Genomic DNA, 22,087 nt, shown 5'->3' with positions numbered 1-22,087 from the left:
GACGTTGAACAAAATAATGCTCTATTATTATTTCACACTAATTAACAAACAAAGAATTAATTAACAAGAAAGCGCAGAAGCAATTAAGAACTCAAAACAGAACTAGGTCACTCAAAGAGCAGCTCAACAAAAAATAAATAAATAAATAGACAGAAGAAACAAGCGATATTAAAATGCTCAAACACTCATTAACAGGAATCTTAGAATCCAAAGGGTATCAGAGCTAAACAGACATAAAACGATTCCTCTCAAAGCTTTCCAAAGGTGAAGACAAAACAAAATAAAACTTGACGCTCCAGCCCTCTGCACAAACTTCAAAGAGCTACTAAACAAAAGCAAAAACCAAACATATAAAAACAGATGAAGAACATCACGAATTTACAAAATGAACAACAAGATCAAATGAATGAATGGCAGAAGGAAGGCGCCATCGTGAGCAGCTGAGGCAGCACAGAGTCCTTTATTTCCCTTCAGGTAACTGCAGTTCTGTCAGCTGCAACACCTGAGGCCAACAGAACAAATGGAGGGGCAAGCCATTGAGATCCTTAGCGTTACATTTAAACGTGGAAAACAAACCAAAAACACCAAACTGCCTTCAATAAGGAAAAAAATAATCTCTTGTGTAACAGAAACATGTAAATACCAAAACGACTACATAAATACATTAGGAGAGGTCTGTCGAGTGCCCACTGCTGTACTGATGCAGGTTTACTACACGCCCTTCACATCATGCATTCTAAAACAGTCACCGACACGCAGCTCTATGCTGAACTCGAGACAGTAGAAGCCTGTTTTGTTATCTTTTTGAACTTAATTTAGATATTTTCTGTTGATTCAGCATGAGAGGGTAGAATGACAATGCCTGATCCACTTTAACTGACGTCACCCATTGTGTTATTGTAGGCTACCAGAGTACAAGGATTAGCGAGTTCCAAATTACTCCTGACATGAACACTGGCAGTTGTTGAACTGCGGACAGTCCTTGGGTGCCACCAGGACAGGACTTCATTGTGTTGCCAAGCATCTGTATGACCCAGGAGTGTAATGTCGTGGCACCGGACGTACCCCCTGGTCCAAGACAAACGAGGGCACCTCACCTCTCTCGGGAGTCGGAAGGAAGTGGGACGACACTTGTGGGAGGGAGGGGGGAAAAGAGAAGGAGGAGGAAATGCTGTATTTGAATGGTGTGCTGAAGGACCTAATCTATCAAGAGACTTTGAGTGAATGAAAAAAAAAACGTATTTTCAATATGGGCCGGTCAGGGTGTCATTGTGTTATTGGGGCTCAGTGGTGCCCTGTTGTTGTCACAACAGACAAAGAGAAAAAGAGAGAGAGAAATGCACTATGATAGACAGACAGACAGTAGCATTATGATTGATAGATAGATAGATAGATAGATAGATAGATAGATAGATAGATAGATAGATTTTAGTATAGTAGGCAGAAAAATAGATAGATAGATAGATAGATAGATAGATAGATAGATAGATAGATAGATAGATAGATAGATAGATAGATAGATAGATAGTGTAGTAGGCAAGATTAAAAATTCAGGTAGATAGACAGACAATAAAGGCACTATATAATAGGTAGATAATACACATAGATAGATATATTTTAGTATATAAGGCAGGATAGATCTATCTATCTATCTATCTATCTATCTATCTATCTATCTATCTATCTATCTATCTATCTATCTATCTTAATACTACTGTCTGTCTGTCTATCATAGTGCATTTCTCTCTCTCTCTTTTTATCTATCTATCTCTTATCCTGCTTAATATATTAAAATAGATAGATAGATAGATAGATAGATAGATAGATAGATAGATAGATAGATAGATAGATAGATAGATAGATAGATAGATAGATAGATTTTATTATAGTAGGCAGGATAGATAGATAGATAGATAGATAGATAGATAGATAGATAGATAGATAGATAGATAGATAGATAGATCTATCCTGACTACTATACTAAAATATATCTATGTGTATTATCTACCTATTATATAGTGCCTTTATTGTCTGTCTATCTACCTGAATTTTTAATCTTGCCTACTACACTATCAATCAATCAATCAATCAATAAATATATCTATCTATCATCCTGCCTACTATACTAAAATCTATCTATCTCTTATTCTGCCTACTATACTAAAATCTATCTATCTATTTTAGTATAGTAGGCAGGATAAGAGATAAAATGATACACAGATAGATAGTGTAGTAGGCAAGATTACAAATTCAGATAAATTGACAAGAAAGGCATATTATGATAGATAGATAGATAGATAGATAGATAGATAGATAGATAGATAGATAGATAGATAGATAGATAGATAGATAGATAGATAGACAGTGTAGTAGGCAAGATTAAAAATTCAGGTAGATAGACAGACAATAAAGGCACTATATAATAGGTAGATAATACACATAGATAGATATATTTTAGTATATAAGGCAGGATAGATCTATCTATCTATTTATCTATCTTAATGCTACTGTCTGTCTGTCTATCATAGTGCATTTCTCTCTCTCTTTTTATCTATCCATCTCTTATCCTGCCTACTATATTAAAATAGATAGATAGATAGATAGATAGATAGATAGATAGATAGATAGATAGATAGATAGATAGATCTATCCTGACTACTATACTAAAATATATCTATGTGTATTATCTACCTATTATATAGTGCCTTTATTGTCTGTCTATCTACCTGAATTTTTAATCTTGCCTACTACACTATCAATCAATCAATAAATATATCTATCTATCATCCTGCCTACTATACTAAAATCTATCTATCTATCTATTTTAGTATAGTAGGCAGGATAAGAGATAAAATGATACACAGATAGATAGTGTAGTAGGCAAGATTACAAATTCAGATAAAATTGACAAGAAAGACATATTATGATAGATAGATAGATACGAAAGGCACTATATTAGATAGAACTTAATTGCCCCCAGTCTTCTGGACTGTACTGTGATGTGTCTGGTGAGAGTTTGCCATATGAAGCAATAAGAAAAACAAACTGAAACTTATAACAACGTGATGGTGGCTTACCTGCTGAAAACTTTCTCTCAGATGGCTCTGATCTTCAGGATGGCAAAACTCCAAGATGTCTTTTCCAAGCAGATCCTAATAAAAGACATTAAGAGGAGTAACTGACTCCAGCACCATAAATCAAGGCTTTGAACAAGAACGTACACCATACACTTGGCAAAAACTGACGCTTAAAAAATGTGATGTGCGATTAATGGGGATTATTAAGAATCAAATTGGACATATCAACGTTCAAGGACTTCCAGATTCCTTTATGAAATATTTATTGTACGTGTGCCAAATGACCATTGTTTCCTGTTCAGCGTAGCTGTTTTTACTTAGAATTGTACTTTAAATCTTTGCACTGTTTCAGTTCAGTACTACAGCAAAGTAAAGATGACAGTAGCAGAGAGTGTCGAGGTTGATTCATTTACCTCCAGGTTTCCAAACTTAGGGGTGGAGAAAGAAAAATAACAACATGCTCTTCTCATATTTGCTCTGTTTTAAGTATACATCTTCAATGACTGACACCATCTGCTGTCATCATACGGTAGTGGATGTGAGTCTACCGGCTTGCCTTCCAGAAATCGGCAGCTCCTTGCAGAGTCTCTCAGAAGTCATTAAAAGGCCATTAGGATCCTTTGGAAACACTGAGTGGATCTGTTTTTATCTCAGCTCACATATGACGTCCATCCGTTTTCTCAACCTGTTGATTCCATTAAAAAGGGGACAGAATGCCAGAGCTAATCTTGGCAGATCTCTCAAAAAACATGGATACCTGCCTTAGAGGAGGTACCAGGGGGGTACCAAAGAACATTTGAGTTGTGGAGTGAGTAGCACACACACCACAATCTATCCTAGTCTGGACATTGGCACTGACAGAGCAAGAGATGAAATCCTACACTCCTGCATGCAGAGAAAATCCTCTAAAGACTACAAGCAGAGTGGAAAAAAGGATGAGAGACCAGTATAGATAGATAGATAGATAGATAGATAGATAGATAGATAGATAGATAGATAGATAGATAGATTTTAGTATAGTAGGCAGGATATGATAGATAAGTATGGTTTGGGTGCTTCAAGGTGTTGAAGTAGGTGAGGGTCCGACAGCTGTGAAGTCAGTTAAAGTTAATGACACCCACCTGGGGCTGGTAGCCAATCACGTTGATGCACCGCGGATCCACAAAGGTGATGATGCCATCAGAACTGTGCCGAGAAAGAAACTCAGTTGGGACAGAGAGTCCATTCAAATCCATCGACATGGGTGAGCTGGTGACCTACACACACAAGAACGACAGAAACACATACTCTATATGGACAAACGTATGGAGACAACCCTCCAAATTAGTGAGATCAGGTGCTTCTGTTGCAAACAGGTACATAAAAATTCAAGGACATAGCCATTCAATTTCTTTGACAAACACTGGCACTAGAATGGGGAGGCCTGAAGAGCTCAGTGACTTAAAACATGGCACTGTCATTGGATGCCACCTTTATGTGAAATGTCTGCTCTTGTGTGTCTGATGAGATCCACTGCAAAATCCTATTATTGTGAAGAGGAAGCATGGAGGAGAAACAACAAGCTGAGCCACAAAATGGTAGGCCAGGTAAACGTACAGAGTGCTAAAGTGCACAAAAGTGGCCTATCCTCTTGTACATCACTCATAAAGCAATCTCAGCACAAAAACTGTGCGTCTCGAGCTTTAGGAAGTGGGTTTCCATGGCCTAGCAGTGGCAAACAAGCCTAAGATCATCATGACACTGCCAAGCATTGGCTGGAGTGGTGAGGAGCCACCAGGACCAAGAGTCTAGTGAGTGGCAGAGGAGCAGTGGGCTCTACTCTGAGATCCTCCAGAAAGTCTGCGCTCCTCATCCTATATGAAGTGAGCCCAGAAACCCTGAGCAGGAAACTCATTTCTGCCACTTGTATCCAGGATCTTATTCTCTCGGTCGCTGCTCAAAGCTCGTGACCTCAGGTGAGGGTAGGAACGGAGATCAGCTGGTAAACTGAGAGGTTTGCCTTTTGGCTCAGCTCCTCCTTCACCACATGGCATAAGTGCGGACGCCGCTCCAATCCAACTATCGATCTCCCATTCCTTTCTTCCCCTCAGTCATGAACAAGATCTCGAGATAGTTGAGCTCCTCCGCCTGAGGCAGTAGTTCCTCCAGTGCTCTACCTTTTCCCAGCTGACAGTCATGACTAGAGAGATGGCTCTACCATTTCCACCAACTAAGAGCCATGACCTCAGTCTTGGAGGTGCTGATCCCTATCCTTGGCCGCCATTGAAGGCTCACCAGAGACTTAGTCCCAAGACCACCAAACTGAACATCCCCCACGCCTAGAAATTCTGTCCATAGCAATTCTGAAAAGAAATGGTGACAGAGGGCAGTCGTGTGGGGGTCCCCCACCTATCGGGAATGAGTCTGATTTACTGCCCGCAATGTGAACCAAGCATTCACTCCGGTTGTACAAGGACCGAATTTGAATGTTGTATAATAATAAAATGTGAACACTTCCAAGGGGGGTAAAATACTTTTGATTGGCACTGTATATAGCAATAAGTGGGAAATCTTCAATAACACCGGGGCAGGACAATCAGTTAGGGATGCCACATGTAACTGACACCCTTTGTTAAGAATGGCTACCCAGGTATGAAGACTGCGGACTGAGCATTGTGCTTCTCTTCAATAGGAAACGATGGCGTGGCACGGCACACTAAAGGCAGCCAAGGTGAAATCCGTTCTTAGATGAAACAAAAGCACAGGTTCGTAAGCTTTGAAACACCCACCACAGAAAGCACCTTAGGCATGCATGGGGGGTGATGAACGTGTGCACGTGAGAGGACAGCCAGCAGTGAGTCACCATTACCTAAATTATTTTTAGCAACATGGCATCCAAGTTAATTCAGTTCAAGTAAAGGCAGTAACTCTAATAACATAACAAAATAAAGAAACTTCTTACAATAAGAAAAGCAATGCCCCCTGGGGGGGTGGCGCTCATCTCGGCTTAACATTCGGTGAAAGAGAATGCAACTTGAGCCCAGGCACTCAATACAAATTCTCAAAAATACACCCTAACAGTCGCCTCTCGCGCGGGTTAGTCACTTCACTCAATCGGATTCCTTTATTCAATTTGTCAGGTAAAACCAAGATGGATGATATGGTGGGAGGACCATGTAAAGATGGAGGAGCAGAGAACTGTAAAACCTGGAGTGGACACTCATTCATAAGTAGAGCATTGCTATCCAGTTGTGTAGAAGGCTGGCGTCCTTCAACATCTGCAATAAGATGCTGCAGATGTTCTATCAGACGGTTGTGGCGAGCGCCCTCTTCTATGTGGTGGTGTGCTGGGGAGGCAGCATAAAGAAGAAGGATGCCTCACACCTGAACAAACTGGTGAGGAAGGCAGGCTCTATTGTGGGCACAGAGCTGGACAGAGCGTGGCAGAGCGACGGGCGCTGAGCAGGCTCCTGTCAATCATGGAGAGTCCACTGCATCCACTGAACAGGATCATCTCCAGACAGAGGAGCAGCTTCAGGGACAGACTGCTGTCACCGTCCTGCTCCACTGATAGACTGAGGAGACCCCACACTATGCGACTCTTCAATTCCACCCAGGGGGGTAAATGTTAATATTATACAAAGTTATTGTCTGTTATACCTGCATTGTTATCACTCTTTAATTTAATATTGTTTTTTATCAGTATGCTGTTGCTGGAGTATGGGAATTTCCCCTTGGGATTAATAAAGTATCTATCTATCTATCTATCTATCTATCTATCTATCTATCTATCTATCTATCTATCTATCTATCTATCTATCATATAGTGCCTTTCTTATCTATCTATCTATCTAATTTGCGGTTCTGTAAGCGGACTCTACGCACGCATGAGATACGTTGTTCATCACTACAAGGCACGGACAACAAAGCACCACATTTCCAGCTTCTCTGTGACACACCTCACCATAAGATATTCACCCTGCATGGTCCACTGCTGAGTCATAAGAAGCCAATGACAATTCCAGCTGCTTTCTGTTGTGTTAGGTCAGGTTGGGGAGTAGGCACTGGTACCCACCACACGACCAAACAGCTTGTGATCTGCAGCCAGGTGTTACATGGGCGTCCCCTTGGCCTGGTCCAGCCACTCGGGTCCTCAACAATGAGGATCACCTTGGGGAATCGTGCCACATGGCAGTAGTGCCGTAAGTAAAGCTCCCTCACAAGTTCTGGAAGCGGACTCTACGCACTGAACCTGTCGAGAGGCAACTCTTCACCTTGTCACACACGGCGCCTTGGGGACATGCTTAAAGGCTCTGGTGGCGGTAATTCCTCGCCGATCCACAGGATGGTGCCGTTTACTCTGCCTCTACCGAGCAGATGATTGATGGCTCTGCCGTCTCTAATGTCACTTGCGGTGTCCAGCTTCTTCCTGCCTGGCCTGTCCTTAACCGGAAGTGTCACCATCTTGAGGCAGTCACATCCATAAAGATGTCTCTTTGCCCTTTCTTGCGTTTATTTTCAATTTGCCCCAAATCTTTATGCATGCCTGTGTTTTCCGTCTCAATTTCTGAAGACAGGGCTGAATGGCCTGTTCTCATCTAGATTCTTCTAAGGTTTGTGACATGTGAGTTTTGCACCCCAAAGACGAGGCTGCGTCCCAATACTTTAGCAAAACCAGTTGAAAGGGGAACAGCAGGGTTATTTACTTTAAGTGGGCTCTACTATTGCACTAAACACAGGCACAGCAAAAAGGGCATGGCCAGGGTCAGGTTAGTGGCAAAGTTATAATGTCCCCTGCATCACCCCTCAGAGATTTGCACATGGCATGGCAGCTTGTAGTTGTTTCTGTGGCACTGCCAGTCTGTGGTTGCCTTGGCGACAGACAAGCAAGCCTCAACAGACGTGGCAGTCGCGCTACTGGGTGCCGTCCCGTTGGGCAGGGTCTCAAAGTTCGGAAGTCTCACGGGTTCTAGAGACACATCTCAGGAAGGACTAAAGCAGACAGGATGGACCTGAGCACAATTTGGAGTCGCGCAGCAAAAAAGGGTCTTAATTGCTTTTAGGAATGAGAACCGTCCGTTTTTGCTTTTTTCCCCCAAACTTTTCTGAGGAAAACGTTTCACGTTGTCATTATGGGTTATTGAGTGTATGATGGGCAGAAAAATGGCAAATGTATCCATTTACAATTAAATTGAGCGTGCAGACCCCTTCACTTTCTGAATCCCCTGAAAATGTATGTCGTGTACAGTATGTTCAGTCAGTCAGTCATCGTCCAACCCGCTATGTCCTAACTACAGGGTCACGGGGGTCTGTTGGAGCCAATCCCAGCCAGCACAGGGCACAAGGCAGGAACAAACCCCAGGCAGGGTGCCAGCCCACCGCAGGGCACACACACACACCAATTACACTCTAGGGACAATTTAGAATCGCCAATGCACCTAACCTGCATGTCTTTGAACCAGAGCACCCGGAGGAACCCACACAGACATGGGGAGAACATGCAAACTCCCACACAGGGAGGACCCGGGAAGTGAACCCGGGTCTCCTTACTACCAGGCATCAGCACTACCACTGCACCACCGTGCCGCCCTACAGTATGTTCCCCTTTTTAATATTTCTTTTAAATTCTATTGCCCAAGTACATTTGAACAATTCCACACACATACAACGAACGCATTATGAAATGGGTGCTCTTCTCCACTAAGGTGTGAAACATCTCCATACCTGTAGTCTCCCAATTGCGACGAGGCAATATTTACTGGTCTGGCCAGCTTCAGTGTCTTCATCGGGAATGACCATTCCTGTGAAACCAAGAAGAAGAAGAAACAGCAAAGGTCTCAATTAGGACTGAAACGAGATTATAACCAGGGTCTTATTCCAAAAACGAGAAAAAGATGGCTGAATAAAAGGAGAGATGGAAGACCTGGTTGTTAGAAATCAAATCATATGCATGAGATACGTTGTTCATCACTACAAGGCACGGACAACAAAGCACCACATTTCCAGCTTCTCTGTGACACACCTCACCATATGATATTCACCCTGCATGGTCCACTGCTGGGTCATAAGAAGCCAATGACAATTCCAGCTGCTTTCTGTTGTGTTAGGTCAGGTTGGGGAAGCAGGCACTGATACTCACCACACGACTAAATAGCTTGTGATCTTGGTTGGCAACCCCCCCAGGCAGACATGCGGTCCAGTGTCCCACCCTCCAGAAATGACCCTGGCACAGCCAGGTGTTACATGGGCATCTCCTTGGCCTGGTCCAGCCACTCGGGTTCTCAACAATGAGGATCACCCTCTGGGAACCGCACCACATGGCTATAGTCCCGTTAACTGATGCTCCATTACAATGCAGGTCATGTGCCTCATTCGACACAAAGTCACACCAGCGGTACCCAAGGACCCTCTGAAGAGACACAGCACTGAAGGAGTCCAGTCTTCATCTCAGGTCACTGGATAGCCTCCATGTCTCACAACCAGGAAGCACCAGGACTCTAAAGACTTGGACCTTCGTCCTTTTGCAGAGATTATCATTCATTCTTGAGGTAGCAGTAAATGGAGACCTGCCACTGGAAGGAAAGGATATGTTGTGGCATCAATGTTCTTATTGACAGGAAGGAAGGTGAGGTTGCACCACAGCTGTTTGTGCTTTCCTTCTACGGTCAGGAAGACTTCAACCCAGAACACTTACAGTAGTTTAAACCTGCCTTGGACCTCCACTCCACCCCATCTCCAGAAGAACATCCAGTATGGTGTCTTTTGAGGAAGGTGCACTGCCGCGACCAAAGCAAGAATCTCACATTTTCCTTGCCTTATGGAATCAAACAGGAGGTCTCTGCTACCCTCATTTGACGTCTCTGTCTTTTCTTCTGTATGATGGATACGAGAGGAGGTTCTCTTGCCTCACCTTGGTTTCTGAACGGATTCTCTGCTTAACTGCTTTAACTGAAGCATCGACCAAGTCCTGAATTCAACACTTCCTGTTGGTTTATTTTCTGCATTTATAATTAAAATGGCTTTTTGCAGATTTTTGCAGACTCTGGGCCTGCTATGACCTGCTCCTTCCTCCTCGCTAAATTGTAAAGGACAGAAAACACAAAGACGGTTAAAGGGTCTACTTTCAGTTTTATCTGCAAACAAGGACTTTCCACCTTAAAGTTCTTCATATCATTTATTTGTCTACCTCTGCCAGTCTGCTGTTAAACCAAACAAAGTCTACAGACGTTCGACTCAGACAATGCTTTCCCAAGTCTGTGGTCTGGGATGTTGTCTCCAAATGTCTGAGCACGATTAACTTGGGGGGGAAAAAAAGAAAAGAAATTGCAAATCTTTGTCATAATCTGCTGCAGGAAAGGTTCAAGTAAGGGTGAGTGGCTATAGCTCTGCAATACCTTTCACAGGGGGTCCATCTTAAATCAATGCCCAGGGTGTGCTCCCTGGCTTATGTTTATTCCCCATCTAACTTCTAAGTAATCAGCTTAGATGTCAGTATTAACACTTGCTATGCACCATCTGTTGGAATGTATTTTGTAACACACAATAGTATGCCTTGCCGTTGTCACTCCAACAGATGGTGCATCACGAACATTTATAGTAATAAAATGCATTACTATGACATATTATATTTGGACCTCCAGCCACAGGGTCCTGAACGATGTCACAGGGTCTTGTGGCTGGAGGCTCATGCTGCAGGAGGTCCACAGCCAGACTTCATTATGTGTTCCTTGTGTTTTGTGGGTGGATTCCCAATATGTCATTGTGGACCACCCTGACGTCACTGCTGAAGGACTGCCCTTTGCCTGTATTTTCAAGGCTGAGAAGAAAAGGTCCTTCAATGGTCCACTTCTGACCTCCAGCAAAAGGGTCATGAATAACATCACAGGGTCCCATGGCTGGAGGGTCTGCAGTCAGACTCTATCATATGTTCCTTATGTTTTGTGGATGAAGGCCGAGAAGACCAGGTCCTTTAGTGGTCCACTTCTGACCTCCAGTAACAGGGCCATGAACATAATGTTTCACAGGGTGTTTCACAGAGCCATGATGTTTCACAGGGTCCTGTGGCTGTTCCATTTGTTTTGTGGTTGTTAGGCTGAAGAGACGGTTCTTCAGTGAACTGCTTCTGACCTCCATCCACAAGGCCCTGAATGACACAATCGGGTCCTGTGCCTGGAGGTTCTACAGCTAGAGGTCTGCAGCCAGACTCTGTTATAAGTTCTTTGTGTTTTGTGGGTGGAACCCCCAAGAGGTGTGGCCAACCATGATGTCACTGCTGAAGGACTGCCCTCTTCCTGTATTTGAGAGGCTTGAGGAGAAACGTCCTTTAGTGGATCATTGTGGTTAATTCTAGTTTTATGTTTCAGAGAAGTGAATCATCAGGATTGTGAATGTTTGTTTCTGTCTTGGGTTTACGATTACTGGATTTTGGATAAGGATTTGTCATTCGTCTAGTTTTTTATTTGAGCCATTTTTGTTTTTTTCGCCAAATCTCAAATTCTTTAATTTTCCAAAAATTCATTGTGGACTTTATCAAGCCAAAGGTTTGATGGTTCTCCTTTACCTTGAGAGGCATGTTGATGTATCTGAACTATTTTTAAATTTTAAAGGCCATTCCCTATTTATTGGGGGCCTGGATAGGCCAAACCCTACTATTACAGTTTGGGGTTTGGCTGCCTGGATGGAGGCCTAACTCTGGCTTGATTTTATGGGTCTAGTGGAGGCCTCATACCTTTTTTACAATTTACAGTGAACTCGATTCTAACGGTCCTGACAGTCAGTCCTCAATGGGTGCAGTCGCTGAAGGTTTTTTATTCCAACCCAATTCATTTATGCTAATTAACAGGAAGTGAACAAAATGACACACACAACACTTTCTGTAAAAGGGAAAAAAACTAAATTTTGACATTCACAGAAACACCTGCACCATCCTTTAAGCTTCTATCATTATGGAAATTGTTAACGTAACAGATGGCACGTCATGGGCATGTGTGCAACTTTGTGATGTCAGATGCCAACTTTAGGCACGTCATGGGCATGTGTGCAACTTTGTGATGTCAGATGCCAACTTTAGGCACGTCATGGGCATGTGTGCAACTTTGTGCATGTCATGGGCATGTGTGCAACTTTGTGATGTCAGATGCCAACTTTAGGCACGTCATGGGCATGTGTGAAACTTTGTGATGTCAGATGCCAACTTTAAAGCTGATTGGCTGAAGGTGAATGGAACTTGGGCATTCACAAAAAAAAACAAAAACACCCGCACAATCCTTTAAGAATTTCCATGATGACAGACGTGTAAACAAACGGATTTTATGTCCTGGCCGTTTGTGTGTTCAGCCTCTGCTTTGTGATGTCAGATGCCAACTTTAGGCACGTCATGGGCATGTGTGCAACTTTGTGCATGTCATGGGCATGTGTGCAACTTTGTGATGTCAGATGCCAACTTTAGGCACGTCATGGGCATGTGTGAAACTTTGTGATGTCAGATGCCAACTTTAAAGCTGATTGGCTGAAGGTGAATGGAACTTGGGCATTCAAAAAAAAAAAAAAAAACACCCGCACAATCCTTTAAGAATTTCCATGATGACAGACGTGTAAACAAACGGATCTTATGTCCTGGCCGTTTGTGTGTTCAGCCTCTGCTTTGTGATGTCAGATGCCAGCTTGAAAGCTGATTGGCTGAAGGTGAACACCTGCCCTGGAATGACAAGAGAGATGAGGCGCTATGAGACTGACTTTGCTCCAGGCCTCAATGCAGACAGAATGCTACCACAAAATAAATCAGCCTGTAGACGACTGATTTAAAAACCAAAGTAAAGCTGTAAATTTCAGTGTGAGGTCAACGGCCACCTTTAGGTTAACATTAGACAGTTCCCAGAAATTATGCGTCCACATCTGGGAATTAACCGAGTGATATCCGACAGTCGCAGGAAGTGCCAGATGACATAATGATGTTTTCAATAACTGATTCTCTCGGAGCAGACAGACCCAAGAAAAATATTCTGTATTTATTTAGCAGGACACTTGCTGCTAATTCATGGCTGGGGATGGGTTTTGGGGTGGGGGGGTTTTGGGTTATGGGGGTCTTTGGTAGTGTAGCTTTCAGCTATTGAGAGGGTCCGATTATACTTTGGGCATCCCATTGCCTTGAACCTTCCAAAGTGGGGCTTGCGCCCATGCACTGTAAGATTGACAGCAAACCATTACAAATAAAAGTAAAACATCTCACTTTGGCCAGGAAAACAAAAAAGGCAGGGCGGACACCAGCTGGAGCAACTTGGCAATGTCCAATATCAATATCACGCCATTGTCTTCCCTGCCTCTTCCACTTGCCAGGTGGGTAAACGCTCCAAACTATACAGGCTTTGGCTCCAAACTACACTTCACATCTGCTTGTGGGACGCGCTGGGGGTTACAGGAGTCGTGTTTGGTTAATAAATAAGCCGTGTGTACCCCGCGACATTGGACACAGAGATGAAATACTACTGGCAATACAGATTAGACATGAACTAAGGATTTTTTTCAGACCTGTTTAGTCCAATTTAGGGTCACGGGGGAGTGCAGCCCATCCTGGGGACATTGGGCATTGAACTTGGTACCAGCCCTACCCACACACACACACGCACAACTATAATAATCACCAGTTCAAATATCCATCCATCCATCCGTCCTAACTATAGGGTCATAGGGGTCTGCTGGAGCCAATCCCAGACAACACAGAGCGCAAGGCAGGAAGCAAACCCCGAGCACACACACACACACACACACACACATACCAAGCACAATTTAGGCTGCATGTCTTTGGACTGTGGGAGGAAACCCATGCAGACATGGGGAGAACATGCAAACTCCACACAGGGAGGACCCAGGAAGCGAACCCGGGTCTCCTAACTGCGAGGCAGCAACACTACCCATTGCGCCACCGTGCCACCTCAGTTCAAATATAATAATAATAATAATAATAATAATAATAATAATAATAATAATAATAATAATAATAATAATAATAATAATGGGAGGGGGGTGGCGCAGTGGTAGCGCTGCTGCCTCGCAGTTAGGAACCTGGGTTCCTGGGTTCTCCCCGTGGGTTTCCTCCGGGCACTCCGGTTTCCTCCCACAGTCCAAAGACATGCAGGTTAGGTGGATTGGTGATTCTAAATTGGCCCTAGTGTGTGCTTGGTGTGTGGGTGGGTTTGTGTGTGTTCTACGGTGGGTTGGCACCCTGCCCAGGATTGGTTCCTGTGTTGGCTGGGATTGGCTCCAGCAGACCCCCGTGACCCTGTGCTCGGATTCAGCGGGTTGGAAAATGGATGGATGGATGGATAATGGGAGGGATGGTTGTGCAGTGGTAGCACTGCTGTCTCATAGTAAGGAGACCTGGGTTTGCTTTCCAGGTCCTCCCTGTGTGAAGTTTACATGTTCTCCCCGTGTCTGTGTGGGTTTCCTCTGGATGCTCTGGTTTCCTCCCACAGACATGCAGGTTAGGTGCATTGGTGACCCTAAATTGTCCCTAGTTTGTGCTTGGTGTGTGTGTGTGCCCTGCGGTGGGCTGGCACCCTGCCCGGGATTTGTTTCTGCCTTGTGCCCTGTGTTAGCTGGGATTGGCTCCAGCAGACCCCCGTGATTCTGTGTTAGGACATAGTGGGTTAGATAATGACTGACTAATAATAATAATAATAATATATTTTACTCATATAGCGCCTTTCCCATGCTGAAGGCATTTGAATTAAATGTCTCCACAAATCCACAATTCCCGGTAGAGAAGAATGGCTACAACAAAAAACTTGACAGGCACACCTAGCAAGCGGTCCTGTACGGAGTGTTATGGATGACTGACTTTGGCTCACAACTTCTCTGTGCTTGAGGAGCAGGCAGTACAGGTTTGTCCTTTTTCATTTTCTTGTAAGGAAAGTATTGTCATTGTGCAAAAATTCGATGTCGAGATTTTGATGAATCTTGATGTTTTAGACCTCCCAGAGTCGTCTGTGTGTGTGTGTGTGTGTGTGTGTGTCTGTAAACACGATAACCCGAGTACATTTTCACTTTGGTCAAACAGATTTTGCATACAAGTATTAGGTACAAAACGTAGATTTCTATCAACTTTTGGGCTTTTTCTGTTAACCAGAAGTGGTACTTCACCTTTTACTCTCTCAGCTGCAGAGTCCGATTTATTCAACTTTATTTTTATAATAATTGTTCAACATATTATTAATTTAATTTGATTGGTTGTTGATGGTTCTTTAATGTACATACTATAAAAATACAATCATTGTCTTACAGTTTACTCCTCAAATATCCATCCCCATATCTGAGTATACACGAAATTCGAGGGGAGACCACTCACAAATTTTTTCTTTTAGTTTCTTTTTCATTTTCTTTTGTTGTGTAATGTAGTTGGGGTTGGGGGGAGGAATTCCACTTAATGAAGCCTGAAAGATGGAAAGCAAATACAGGAATGTATCGTTTAACGTCTTTGATATGCTCTGTAAAATAATACGTTATGCAATTCAGACGTCGTGCGAACACCACATTGGGATACTGTGACGTACCTGTTTGGACTAAACAGCTCAGATTCTGTATACATGCAGCGCTGTATTTCAGCTAATTTACCTGGCCAGGTAATTCATGGGTTAGAAAGGCAAGAACGGTACAATGCTGCATACATACTGTAATAGACTGTAAATATACACTACTGTACAGCACACATAGGCTACTTGTAATCTCTACTAATGTAGCATTGGGTGAGTCTGTCGCTGGTACAGATCTGACAGCAGAAATTACCAAAATTACACTAAATGACTGTATTTATACTATAATACATCATACAGATGCGCATATTTTTCTTCTTTTATTTCCATAACTTTAGGGTATTTTTTCGCTTTTTAGACTTTTATGGAAACACTTTCTTAGCCTATAATCACACACCATTGAATAAAGAGGATCAGAATCATTTACAGTACATCAGTGGTCCTTAAAACATTCAAACTTAATTTTTAGTATTTGGGTCTTTGAGACCCAGACTCTCCGCCGATCATCATCCCTGTCCCCCTCAGAGAATTCTCTAAGGGAAATCCCTATTTCCCTTAGAGAATCACCGATAGTCATCCCTATACCCCCCGTTAGAAAATCGCCGCCGATAGTCATCCCTATCCCCCTCAGAGAATCGCCGGCGATAGTCATCACTATACCCCCCTTTAGAAAATCGATAGTCATCACTATCCCCCTCAGAGAAATGTCATCGATAGTCATCCCTATCCCCCTCAGAGAATTGTCGTCGATAGTCATCCCTATCCCCCTCAGAGAATTGTCGTCGATAGTCATCCCCATTTCCCTTGGAGAAGAGGGATAGGGATTGACATTAAAGGGGACAGGTTCCCCTTTAAAGAATTTCCGACGCAGAACATACCGGATGAATGCCGTTTGCTTAAACCTATGATCTACATCACTGTTCCTAACTATCCTCATAGCGTTCCACTGGAAGAGTTTTACGTTGCATAACCTCCACTGATGAACTGTCACCAACAATGGTAAATCAAATCAAATCAAATCGGTGGTTCTTAAAAGCCTTTATTTTTGTGGCAACCCAATTTTGCTGTATTTAATCATCACCGACCGCCATCCCTACGGAACATTGTCATCATCCAAGTCATCCCCGTCCCTCTTGGGAATCGCTGTCGATTGCTATTAAAGGGGAAGTGTCCCCCTTAAGTCATCGCCAATGCAGATCTTACCAGATCTATGGGGTTTGCTTAAACTGCCCATGGCGACCCACTGCAGGACATTCCACAGCCTGAGTATGACCCTTTCCCATTATGTACTATTATGAATCACGAATCTCCACAATGCAGATCCAGACAACACATGATGACCCACAGTTTAAGAACGTATGATCAACATAGATAGATAGATAGATAGATAGATAGATAGATAGATAGATAGATAGATAGATAGATAGATAGATAGATAGATATAGCTGAACCTGTTAACAGTTTAATGTCAGTAAATGTAAAGTATTACATGTAGGAAGTAAAATATGTGAGGTCCAAATACACGATGGGAAGGATTTAGGAGTCACAGTGGACTCAACACTATCAGCCAGATGGTTTTCAGAAGCCATTAAGAAGGCTAACAGAATGTCAGGTTATATAGCGCCTTGATGTGTGGAGTACAAGTCCAAGGAGGTTATGCTGAAGCTTTAGAAACACTGGTGAGGCCTCATCTGGAGTCCTGGGTGCAGTTTTGGTCTCCAGGCTACAAAAAGGACACAACAGCACAAGAAAAAGTCCAGAGAAGAGCGACTAGGCTGATTCAGGGCTATGGGGGACGAGTTATGAGGAAAGATTGAAAGAGCGGACCTTGTTAAATGTCAGTAAATGTAAAGTATTACATGTAGGAAGTAAAAATGTGAGGTTTAAATACAAAATGGGAGGTCTGGAAATCAAAGGATTTAGAAGTCAAAGTGGACTCAACACTATCAACTGCCAGACAGTGTTCAGAAGCCATTAAGAAGGCTAACAGCATGTCAGGTTATATAGCGCCTTGACGTGTGGACTACAAGTCACAGGAGGTTCTGCTCAAGCTTCATAAACACACTGGTGAGGCCTCATCTGGAGTCCTGTGTACAGTTTTGGTGTTCATTTAACAAAAAGGACATAACAGCACCAGAGAAAGTCCTGAGAAGAGCAACGAGGCTGATTCAGGGCTACAAGGGATGAGTTATGAGGAAAGATTAAAAGAGCTGAGCCTTTAGAGTTTACTCTAAAGAAGCTGAAGAGGAGACCTGACTGAATTATTTAAAATTATGAAGGGAATTAGTCCAGTGGATCAAAACTGGGACTTTAAAATGAGTTCATCAAGAACACAGGGAACATTAGGACATTTTTACTTACACAAAGAATAATAGACACTTGGAATAAGTGACCAAGTAGTGTGGTAGACAGTAAGACTTTAGGGACTTTCAGAACTCGACTTGATGGGCTGAATGGCCTGCTCTCGTCCAGACTGTTCTAATGTTCAGAGATTGCTTGCAGTGCCAGGAGGACAGCCTTACCACCAGCCTGGAGAAGTTCACAGATCCCCGCAGCCTTCCCTACCCTCACCTGCTTCACCACCTGTGCAATCTCAGTGAGACGTGGCGGGGGGTTCACAGCTAATTGGAGGAACCGTAGACCCTGAGATTGCTGCTCAATTAGCCAGTCAACAAGCCCAGCGGGTCACATTTGTGGTGCAGATCTGTAATTCTTTTCTTTCTTTCTTTCTTTCTTTCTTTCTTTCTTTCTTTCTTTCTTTCTTATACCACATGACAAAAGCACAAGATGAACAAATGTTACAAGGCATTCACAAGTGAAGCATACAAAGCTGTTTTCTCAATGCAAAGTCCAGACAATGTAAGAACGCAGGTATTGACAAACACGACACGGTCGGCAACTCTAAAAATGACATTCTGGGCTGCAAACCAATCATTAGAAGCCAAGAAGAGCACTAAGAGGAGCAATAAATCAATGCCACTTGTATTTGTTACAAAGAGCAGGCCATTTAGGACGGCACCGGTCTAACGTTTCCAAATGCAGGGTTGAAATTTACGGGAGGGTTTCAGTTAATGGCGTACGGTTGAGGTTCCTCAAAAAGCAAAGAGAAGGTTGGAAAAATTAGCACTGCTATCAGAGACCAAGTTGTTGTGCTAACAGTAGAAAAAAAGGAGCAAAGCAAGAAGATAAGGATCAGGAGAAAAGACGTACTTGACAGGCAAGCAGGGAATGTAAGCGGGAGACAATAATATGAGTGTTTAAACTGTTAAACAAGAACCAGAAATCAAAGTCACGAGGACGTGGCAAACATTTGCTAACAATAAAACTAAAACAATGCTGTTAAAGAATCTCTAGAATATGTGGTGTGGTCGAGTGAGGGGACACACAAGTCCAAACTAAAAGTTAGGCCTCCCCTTTTTAATAAAGGAGCTGGCAAGACAAAGATAAACAAGCGCATGACGGTGAAAACAAGACGAAAACCGTTATTAGGCTGTAGGGTCTCCAAAACAAAGGTTAAGGTAGCTCTGAAGGTGGTTATTGTTTAGGTTGGAGATCCGTCTCTCCCCAAATGAGACGTCACCTTCAGGGAGTGTCTCGGTGTTATAGTCCTCAGACCGGATGTGGAGGAGTCAGGTGCCCTCTTTGGCCGTGTTCTCGGAGCTGTGGGTGGAAAACAAGACAGTATCGCCATCGACAGTGCTCCCTTGTATCTCTGATGAAGGTAACCGTTTTGTGCAAGTGCATGACATTGAGTTTATCCACAATCTCGGATGATGATGAAACCAAAGTGACAACCTTCATTCCCATTACTCTGATGACATCACATTCCACACACATCCAAGTCTTTATCACGGAAACAGTTAATTTAATCATCGTTCAACATTAAGCTTTTCAGAGTTTACGATTTACGCAAGTGTGCATGCAAGAAACCGCGACTGGCACATCGAGAGATCCTCCTTTAACTCTGGGTTACAGTGCTTCGAGCTCTTCAGTTTTGGTGGAATCTTTCATGACCGCCTGTCAACCTGGGGGTCCAATCAATTACATCCGGGGTAAATGTGGCCGTGCAGGTAATGTGTGGCATCCCTAGGTGGGTAAATCAGACCTCTCCACTCTTTAGTTAGTAGTGAATTCCGTTCAAAAATCTGCCCTTTTGGTTTCTGTCGCTCGGCATTCTGGTTTTTGACTTCTTCCTCATTTCTTCCTGACTGTCAGTAACCCTTAAGCTCACAATAATCCTGTGGGACGTTTTCCCCCTATCACTAGGAATCTTGGGAAATTTACAGTTATCAATCAAGCAGAGTTCCCGGTAGGAGTCCACGTGGACACCAGAAGGACTTGCAAACCGGGCCAGTAACTAAAGACACTGGTGTGATGTCAGCGAATTGACAAGATTTGAGAAATGACCGGAAGAAAAAGGTCAAAACCAGGAGATCAAAATCCTGAGCACCAAGGCCAACCTGAGAGGCAATAATACGGGGCAAAAAATGAAAAACACCCGCAAGTCGGACGAGAAAAGTGAATTTCTAGCCAACTTTTTATGCCATCGTTTCGTTACCCAATGGTTGAGACCTTCAAAGACACATTCCTGGCAATGTGTGAAGCGGGCCCAACGACGGGAACCAAACTTAGCGTCGATCATGAAAAATAGAACATGGCGGACCCAATAAAGAATTTTGATAACTTCTGAATGATGGGAATTTCCAAAAATAAATGTTATAGTTCTACTCAGGGGCCTAAAACCCCCTAGAAACCTTTTTATCTCATCTAAAAATAAAACCAAAAGACCAAAACCCTAATAACTGGAAGGTCTTTCAAACTGCGCCAGTTACTGAGTGGAGTTTTTAGACGATGATGTAACTAAACACGGTGATACTGTGCTGAGAGCCCCTCGCCCCCATCATTACTAATTGTTGGGTTTCCATATCTGATGGACACACTGGTCGATAATGAGCAGCACTACAAGACGGCCAGGCCCATCTCAGCAGAGTACAAAGAGCACGTCTGTGATGAAGGCGTTGGAAACGCCACGTAAAACGAGTGGGATGGCGGCTGAATGTTTCTTTATGAATTGTCAGTTGCTGCGAGTTACTTTACACCCTTATGACAACAGAAGGCTTTTCCCCGTTTCTTTCAAAAGTCTCCACGTTACATCATCATGACCCATTTGCGGAGCCAGAGGCCGACTGGGTCATGATGCAACCTGCACGGAAATAAAAAAAAATATATAATAGAACCTACGCCTTTAATTTTAAAGCAAGATAAACCTAATCAAGGACTCTGTTAAATGGTGCGACTTAAACCACCTAAACCTGAACACCAGCAATGCCAAGGAGCTGGTGGTGGATTTTAGGAGGCCCAGGCCCCTCATGGACCCCGTGATCATCAGAGGTGACTGTGCAGAGGGTACAGACCTATAAATACCTGGGAGTGCAGCTGGATGATAAACTGGACTGGACTGCCAATACTGATGTTCTGTACAAGAGAGGACAGAGCCGACTATACTTCATTAGAAGGCTGGCATCCTTCAACATCTGCAATAAGACGCTGCAGATGTTCTACCAGACGGTTGTGGCGAGCGCCGTCTTCTACGCTGTGGTGTGCTGTGGAGGCAGCATAAAGAAGAGGGACGCCTCACGCCTGGGCAAACTGGTGAGGAAGGCAGGCTCTTTTGTGGGCACGGAGCTGGACAGTTTGACATCCGTGGCAGAGCGACGGGCGCTGAGCAGACTCCTGTCAATCATGGAGAATCCACTGCATCCACTGAACAGGATCATCTCCAGACAGAGGAGCAGCTTCAGAGACAGACAGACTGCTGTCACCGTCCTGCTCCTGACAGACTGAGGAGACCCCACACTATGAGACTCTTCAGTTCCACCCCATAAATGCTAACATTATTCAAAGTTATTGTCTGCTTTTACATGCATTTTTATTACTATTTAATTTAATATTGTTTTTTTGTATCAGTATACTGCTGCTGGATTATGTGAATTTCCCCTTGGGATTAATAAAGTATCTATCTATCTATCTATCTATCTATCTATCTATCTATCTATCTATCTATCTATCTATCTATCTATCTATGATATAGTACCTTAATCTATCTATCTATCTATCTATCTATCTATCTATCTATCTATCTATCTATCTATCTATGATATAGTACCTTTCTATCTATCTATCTATCTATCTATCTATCTATCTATCTATCTATCTATCTATCTATCTATCTATCTATAATATAATGCCATTCATATCTATCTATCTATCTATCTATCTATCTATCTATCTATCTATCTATCTATCTATCTATCTATCTATCTATCTATCTATAAGACAATGCCGTCACCCACCGAGGCTTAACCTATTTAAGAACGTGCCTGTTGCTACACTCGAGGTCCAAAAAAAGTCAGCAGAAAGCCAAAACCTGCACAAGGTTAATGCGATGAAAGTTTACAATGTAATAAAAGTCCTCTTTGGTCCTGTTCCAAGCACAATAGAAAA

General features: G+C 43.1%; 1 protein-coding gene across 3 annotated transcripts in view; it reads right to left on the bottom strand.

The window, feature by feature from the left end:
- arnt2 (aryl-hydrocarbon receptor nuclear translocator 2) overlaps positions 1 to 22,087 on the bottom strand; it is a 209,194-nt gene that overhangs the window by 78,805 nt on the left and 108,302 nt on the right. For all 3 annotated transcript variants that reach the window (XM_039772743.1, XM_039772744.1, XM_039772745.1), the window contains exons 9-11: positions 8,781 to 8,857; positions 4,199 to 4,333; positions 3,078 to 3,152 (exon numbers count right to left, since the gene is read on the bottom strand). In XM_039772743.1, coding sequence (XP_039628677.1) covers positions 3,078 to 3,152; positions 4,199 to 4,333; positions 8,781 to 8,857 — 287 coding nt within the window. The remainder of the gene's footprint in view (positions 1 to 3,077; positions 3,153 to 4,198; positions 4,334 to 8,780; positions 8,858 to 22,087) is intronic.

The sequence above is a fragment of the Polypterus senegalus genome, chromosome 12 (genome assembly GCF_016835505.1).
Source record: "Polypterus senegalus isolate Bchr_013 chromosome 12, ASM1683550v1, whole genome shotgun sequence".
Lineage (NCBI taxonomy): Eukaryota > Metazoa > Chordata > Cladistia > Polypteriformes > Polypteridae > Polypterus > Polypterus senegalus.
Note: the sequence above shows the minus strand (reverse complement) of the source record. Positions and strands in the feature narration are given on the sequence as shown.